Source organism: Zonotrichia leucophrys, chromosome 26, assembly GCF_028769735.1.
Source record: "Zonotrichia leucophrys gambelii isolate GWCS_2022_RI chromosome 26, RI_Zleu_2.0, whole genome shotgun sequence".
Taxonomy (NCBI): domain Eukaryota; kingdom Metazoa; phylum Chordata; class Aves; order Passeriformes; family Passerellidae; genus Zonotrichia; species Zonotrichia leucophrys.
In genome coordinates, this window is record NC_088195.1 from 4,742,614 (window position 1) to 4,749,948 (window position 7,335).

At 59.0% G+C, this 7,335-nt stretch overlaps 1 protein-coding gene across 1 annotated transcript; it reads right to left on the reverse strand.

Annotated features, from left to right (window-relative positions):
• Nucleotides 1–836: 836 nt before the first annotated feature.
• PIM1 (Pim-1 proto-oncogene, serine/threonine kinase) lies at nt 837–4,420 on the reverse strand. The gene is made up of 6 exons (XM_064732929.1): nt 4,206–4,420; nt 4,009–4,115; nt 3,852–3,902; nt 3,176–3,542; nt 2,401–2,577; nt 837–2,217 (listed from the first exon to the last, which is right to left on the reverse strand). Exons 1-6 carry the CDS (start codon nt 4,285–4,287, stop codon nt 2,066–2,068), a joined length of 936 nt encoding a protein of 311 aa, XP_064588999.1. The 5' UTR covers nt 4,288–4,420; the 3' UTR covers nt 837–2,065.
• Nucleotides 4,421–7,335: the final 2,915 nt, after the last annotated feature.

Consider the following 7,335-nt stretch of genomic DNA (forward strand, 5'->3'; position numbering starts at 1 on the left):
GCTCAGTGGACATGGGGATATTAAGGAAAAAGCCTTGGAACAAGGAAAGGAGGGTCCTGTTGTGTCAGATCTGGCCTGGGGACTTGCAGTCACCTATAGAAAGAGAAATCTGCCCCTTCCCTGGAGCTGACACAGCCCTGTGCACGCAGCAGCAGCTGCTCCAGGTCACGCAGAAACCAGTCTCCAAAATTCAACACATGTAAACTAATTAAAAAAAAAAAAAACCCAAACCAAGATAAGAAAACACACAAACAAACATCCCTGAAGTGCCGCAGAGCTGGAAATGGGGTTTGACAGTTTGAGAGGGTAAAAAAACTCGACCGCTGCTGACTGATAGTGACCGACTTCTCGTAATCCTCCCATCAGCTTCCTCTGCTGTGCTGCGTTGGCCGGGCTGGAGGTGGGGACAGCCCGCTGGCAGCTTCCTGCAGCCACCAGCCCCCGGCATGCAACACCAACAGAGCCGGAGCAACAGGATCTGCCTTGCCCAAATTGAATTTGGCTGACAACATCCGGCGTTTCGTAAGCAAGCTTTGATGTTTGTTTACTCGCCAGCTCCAGCACATGCTCCGCACCAGCCTGAGGATGGATGGGAGAAAAGGGCTCAGCACCTCTTTGATCTCTCCCAGGAGAGCTGCCAGGAGCAGGCAGCGCTGGAAACACCCTGTGGAGGGATGGATCCGGCAGTCCAGATCCATCTGGTCCCAGTTTGTGCTGGGATGGGATTTTTGGAGTCAACCAAGGTCCCTGGAGTAGCCATGGTGTGGTCACTGGTGCCCCACAACTCCCAGCATATCCTCCATCCCACCCCACAACAAAGGAATGTCTCCAGCACAGCAAGTGTTTTGTTTTTATTTAAAACCGCATAAAAAAAATAAGATTTCTCAATTCCCCTGTACAATATTAACTATTAACAAAACCTGCTGGCTACACACGTGGTTACAGGTACAGACTGGACAGTGCAGACAGCCTGGGCCAGCACCCCCCTCCCCAGCCCCAACAACAAGACACCCGTGGAAAAAACCCAAATTCATCTGCAAACTGAGATCTGCACGTGGCAAGGAAAGAACAGCACCCAGAACTATGTACACAGACAGCTGGGGAGAAGCTGCCACCCCACACCTCCACCAGACACCCAATGGAAACACAACAGGCCCAGGGATGGACACAGGACAGAAACAAAGGGAAAACCTGAATGGAAAACCGGGGGGTCAGCAGCTGTAGAAGCAAGGCATGGGTTGGAAACCCACATGAATTATAAATAAATAAATAAGTTATCCTAGCGGCTAGAACTCTTCCTTTAAAAAACAAAACAAACAACAAATTTATGAAAATAAATTAAAAACAAAAACTGGAAATGAGAAAAAGGCAAAATGTTATCACTATTCACAACTGTACATCAAGCTTTGCTCCTGTAGAGCTATGTACACATTTACAGCTGTTGGTTTGCATTGTTTGTGCATTTGTGAGGGCACAGAGAAGCAAAGAACCCCAGAAAACCCGTGTGGGATGGAGGCACAGGAGGCGAGGCATAACCCACTTGGTTCCCAAGCATCTTCTGACCCATTTCCTTTTTGAAAAGAAAAAGGAACTATAGGCCCAGGCGAGTCAGAAAAGCAGCACTGTAGGAAAAGTCAAGTCTTTCCTGCAGCACAGCTCAGATCAAACAGAAGGCACACAAGCGTGGGGCAGGGAGAAGGGACAGTGAGAAGGGACAGCCACTTTGCCACAGGCCCTGCCCTCCCCACAGTTTTCCCCCACTGAAGCTTTTCTTGCAGTCAGGTCATCCAATTCAGCAGGTCAAGATGACACTTGAGAGCCTCCAAAACCAGTCCAAAAAAATTACTGTAAAATCTCAGAAGAGACAAAGTTCAGATGGAGTCCAGGACAGCTGGCTTGGATGGTGGCTACCAGAACTTGGAAGAGCAGGTCCCCCAGCCCAGCTCCAGGGCAGGATGTGCACATTCCCATCTGAGAACATCTGAGGATCCCTGCTCAGTGTTATGGTCAGGATGAAAAAGTCTGGTTTTCTTTGCTTCTTATGACCAGGAGCTGCATGGAGCTGTTACTTGTCTGGCTCCTGGATCAAACTGTGCAGGGTGATCTCAGCTGGTTCCAGGTGAATGTCCTGCAGCCAAGAATGGTTGAAAATATCCTCCAAGGACGGCCTGTCCGAGGGGCGCATGGACAAGCACCACTTGATGAGGTGTTGGCACTCTGGGGAGAGAAAGCAGCAAGCAATGATCAGTCAGGGCAGGCTCACATCCACCTTGTGCCACCATCTGAGCTGTGCCCACCCTGTGCTTGGGAGGAGAGCAGCATGGCAGCACATGTGCCCCTCCTGCAGAGCTCCCTGGGAGCTGCAGCTGCCCCCAGGCACATCCCAAGCCCAGTACCCACCGAGAGAGATGCGCCGTCGGAAGAAGAGCTGGCCCCGGATGATATCCTCATCCTGCTCGAAGGGAACATCCCCACACACCATGTTGTAGAGCAGCACACCCAGGGACCAGATGGTGGCTGAGTGGCCGTGGTAGCGGTGGAAGCGGATCCACTCCGGGGGGCTGTACACGCGTGTTCCTGCGGGGCACAGCAGCTCGTCAGCCCTCGGCACAGCATCCCCGGCACCCGGCGTGACCCGCCCGCCTTCCCGCCAGCACGTGACTCTTGTTTACAAACTTTGGGTTGTAAAAGGAAGGCGCGGGTGCCAGAAGAGGGCAGCAGGGCCCGGGAAAGGCCCGGCCGTTACATGCGAGGAAAAAACCCACCTACGGGTGGGGAAAAAACCACGCCTTCCCCCCCTCCGCGCAATGGTAAAAAAATAAAATTTAAATTATAAACTAAGGTAAACAAGCGGAGAGGAGCAGCCCCAGCCCTTCCGCACCTGCAAACTAAACCGGCCGGTGCTCGGGTTTTGCAAACCCCCCCCTCTGCTCCCCCCTCCCCAGGGTGTTTTTGTCACGCTGGCTTCCCCCGCCCCAGCCCGAGCCAGCCCGGGTGACGGAGGCTGTCAGCAGGGCCGGGAGCCGGCTCCCGTTTCACAACATCCTCCCCGTGCCAAACAGAACTTGGCAGCGGCTGCAGAATTCATGCCGGCCCCCCCTCCCCGGCACGGGGAAACCTCCGGAGCCCGGCCCGGCAATGCCCGGCACCGGGAGTGCACCGGCTATGGGCTCACCGTCAAACTGCGTGTAGAGCGTGTCCTTGAGGAAGGTGCCCGAGCCGAAGTCGATGAGCTTGAGCTCGCCCGTGGCCAGGTCGAGCAGGATGTTCTCGTCCTTGATGTCGCGGTGCAGGACGCCGCAGTTGTTGCAGTGCCGCACGGCCTCCAGCACCTGGCGGAACAGCCCCCGCGCCATCTCCTCGGGCAGGAACCCCCGCTCCGTGATGAAGTCAAAGAGGTCCTGAGACGGCTCCGGACGCTCCATCACCACCACGAAGCTGTCCGGGAGCTCGAACCAGTCCAGGAGCTGGATGACGCCGTGGAAGCCGGAGCCCACCTTGTTCAGGAGCACGATCTCCAGAGGGACGCGGCTGCCGCCGGGCTGCGGGGGCACCACGCTGCCATCAGCGGGGCTGAGCCACCCCCGCCCGCGGCAAGCCCGGGTGTTCCCCTGCCCGCTCCCACAGATCCGGGGGACGCTCCGGTGTCTCCCTGCCCGCTCCCACCGGTGCCGGGCATCCCGGTGTCCCCCTGCCCGCCCCCATCGGCGCCAGGCATTCCCGGCCCGGGATGCTCCGCGTCCCCCGGTGACCCCACACCGCTCCCCCCGCGCCGTCCCGGTTTCCACCCTCGCGTCTCTGCTCATCCCCGCCCGTCACGCTGGGTTCTCCCGCTGGCCCCGCTCACTCACCAGCTCGCCCCACTGCGAGATGCGGTCCCGGGCCACGCGTTTGATCGCCACCTGCGAGCCAAGGGGAACGGCGGGATGAGCTCGGCGCCGGGATGAGCTCGGCGCCCGCCCCGCCGAGCCCCCTCCCGCTCCGCCCGCCGCCGGCCCCGCCACTTACCGGGGCGCCGTCCGAGAGGCGGATCCCCGAGTAAACGCTGCCGAAGCCGCCGCTCCCCAGCAACGGGCCCACCCGGTACAGCTGCTCCAGCGGCTCCTTCTCCTTCCCTGTGGACGAGACCCGCCCGTCAGCGCTCCGCCCGCTGCCCCGGCCGGCCCCGAGCCGGGACGGGCACCCCCACACCGGCCGTCCCTCACCTGGCTGTATCTTGGCGGGGTGCAGCTCGCCGGCGGTCCCGGAGCGGAGGTGCGCCAGCGAGGTGATTTTGGAGAGCAGCATGCCGGCGTTGGGGCCGGTGGCGGCACCTGCGGCGGGGCGCGGGGCCGGGCAGGGCTGTGAGGGCGCTGAGGGCAGGGCAGGGCGGGCTGCGGGCGCGAGCGGCCGCTCCGCGCGAGGCCCGGCCGCGTGTGGCGCGCGGCCCCTGCCGGCCCCGCGAGCCGCAGGGGCCGGGGGCGGGGCCGCACGCCCCGCGGGGCGTGGCTACGCATCATAACCACGCCCCTCCTAGGCCCGGCGGCCAATGAGGAGCGGGCGCGGCGGCGGCGCGCGCGGGCAGCGCTGCCCGGGCGGCCCCGCGCGGTCACGGGGCCACGCCCACGGCCACGCCCAGCGGCGCTGGTTCGCGCGCTGCGTTTTCCCGGGAATCGCCGCTTCCCCCGTGCCCGGCGTCCCCCGGGCTCACCCCGCCGCTCCGCTCTTCCGCTCTTGCTCCATCACGCGCCAACCAGCGCGTGAACTTTTCCCCTTTCCAGTAAAAGTGGCCATGTGGCCCTTCCAGCTGCGGGCTCTTGACTAATATCGCTGTTTTTTAGGGTTTTTTTAACCCCCCCCACCCCGTCTTCTTTTTTCCGCAGAAGTCGCTGGCTGAGATGCCTCCCCGAGTTCCAGAGATAAGATAAATAATTTACTGGATGGAGATCTCTGATTACTCACTCTATTAGCATTTGGAGCAAAGAGCTCCAGCCACTGGGAGCTGAATTATTCCAGACAAAGCCCATCTGGGCTCCTGCTCCTAAGCAAGACCGAAGAGTTCCTGGCATCCCGCACATACTTGTGGGATGAATTGCTTGAAATCGAATGGGGTTTACTGGAAATGCTGGTGAGATCCTATCCCCTTTAGTGTTAAAAAAAAGGATTAAATACAACCAAGATGCAGCCCCTAAACTGGGGTTTGGAGCTGTGGCCCAGCCCTTGCAGTGGCCGGGAAGGACTCGCCACCACAGCTGCTGCTTTTAGATTTACCCAGAATGTGACACATCCTCTTTCTGGGGCTGAGCCAACAAAAAACTGGAAAATCTACCTTCCGTTTTACCCAGAAAGTGACATTTTTTATTTAGGGAAAAGTGTGGAAAATCTGACGCAGCGCCTCCATTCCTCTTTGTATAAAATATATAATTGTTTAAAAAAAATATTTAATATATTGTTGTTGCAATTCGAGGTGATGCAAGCTGAGAGTGGGGCAGAGGGGCAGGCAGCGCCTTATTCCCAGCCCTGACGCCTGGGCACATTTGGGACAACTGGTTCTGCCAGTCGCTGCTCAGCCGTGGGATGAGGTGACTTAGCATTTGGCCCCGAACTCATTATCAAATTCCTTGCCAGGATGATGAAAGGCACCGAAGGGGACCTGTTGACAAACACAGCTCGCCGGGCTTTCCCGGGGGCTGCCTGTCCCTGACTCCTCAGAAGCAGCTCTGCCCAAACCTGCTCATTAGCGTCGCAGGGAGCAGCAGCGTGCCTTGCAAGCGCCACGAGCTGGGGCCAAAATCATCCTCGTGCGTGAACCTGCCCAGCTGCTGCACTGAGTCAGCGCCGGCTCCTCCTGCTGGCAGCAGGGCTGGGTCCCCTTGGGTCGGGGAAACCCCTCCTGGCCGAGGAGAGTGCATGTTTGGGTCCTCTTGGAGCAGGGAAACTCCTCCTGGCCGAGGGGAGCGAAGGGTTGGGTCCCTTTGGGTCAGGGAAATCCCTCCTGGCAGGTGAGGGGAGCTCTTGGAGCAGGGAAACCCTTCCTGGCAGAGAGGAGCTCAAGGTTGGGTGCCCTTGGGTCAAGGAAACCCTTCCTGGCCAGCCAGGGGAGCTCAGGCTTGGGTCCCTTTGGATGGGGAAATCCCTCCTGGCAGAGGAGAGCTCAGAGTTGGGTCCCTTGGATGGAGGGAACCCCTTGGATGGGGAGAGCCCCTCCTGGAAGAAGAGAGCTCAGGTTTGGGTCCTCTTGGAGCAGGGAAACCCCTCTTGGCAGAAAGGAGCTCAGGGTTGGGCCCCTTTGGATGGAGGAAATCCCTCCTGGCAAAGAGGAGAGCTCAGGGTTGAGTCCCTTTGGATGGGGAAACTCCTCCCAGCATAGGGGAGCTCAGGGTTGGGTGCCTTTGGAGCAGGGAACCCCTCCTGGCAGAGGAGAGCTCAGGATTGGGTGCCCTTGGATCAGGAAATCCCTCCTGGCAGAAGGGGGCTCAGGTTTGGGTCCTCTTGGATCTAAGGGAGCGCCCTCCTGGGGAGAGTAGGGAGGAGCTCAGGACTGGATCCCCTTGGATTTGGGAACCCCCTCCTGCTCCCCGTCCTGGCCACGTGGAGCTGGGAGCATGCCACCTTCCCAGCCAGCCACCTCCCAGATTCCACCCAGACCCAGCCTATCCTGTTCCCAAAATGACCCCAAAAGCAGGGCTGGGATTCACCTTTATCCCCCCAGCCCATTCCAGACACTCACCTTTCCCTGCCAGCCCGGGTGAGGCCATGGGGATGTGTCAGAAATTCAAACTAAAACAAAACAAACCCCATCCTGCTGCTCTCACCCACTTCGCCCTCATCCCTGGGCATCTCTTCTCTCCCCATCCCTGTTCCCCTGGGGTGAAACCCGCCGAGGATGAGGATGGTGGGTGCAGGACAGCAGTGACATCCCTAAACATGGGGGATGTCCTGCGGGTCCTGCCCTGCCCAGAGCTGCCCCATCCATCCTGGAGCATCCCCAATTCCTGCCCTGAGCCCTCGGGGAGCAGTTTGCATCCCGAGGGAGACTCCACAGCCCTTGCAAGGAGAAAAAACCCAACCAGAGCCATGCTGGGGGAGAAACGGGACCCTGGGGTGGCAGGTCTGGGGGACAGGAGCTCCCAGCAGACATCAAAAGATCAGTTCTGAGCCCTGCAAACAATCCCGGCAGCTTTCAGGCTCTTCAGCGGCATTCCAGTCTAACCGGGGCTGCCTTGCATGATAATCAGGCTTAATTACTGCTTTATCGCTTGATTGCCGTGCTGGGCCCTCGGAGCTGCAGTGTTGCTTTCGCAGTTTACTTTTTGTATTTCCTCCCCCTCGCCTTCCCCGCCAGCACAATTAGCA

Coding starts and splice junctions, on each gene's coding strand:
- PIM1 (XM_064732929.1), bottom strand. CDS start 4,287: ATGCTGCTCTCCAAAATCACCTCGCTGGCGCACCTCCGCTCCGGGACC. Junction 3,543..3,851: donor TCTCGCAGTGGGGCGAGCTG/GTGAGTGAGCGG, acceptor GTGCCCCCGCAG/CCCGGCGGCAGCCGCGTCCC. Junction 2,218..2,400: donor CCGACGGCGCATCTCTCTCG/GTGGGTACTGGG, acceptor TTCTCTCCCCAG/AGTGCCAACACCTCATCAAG.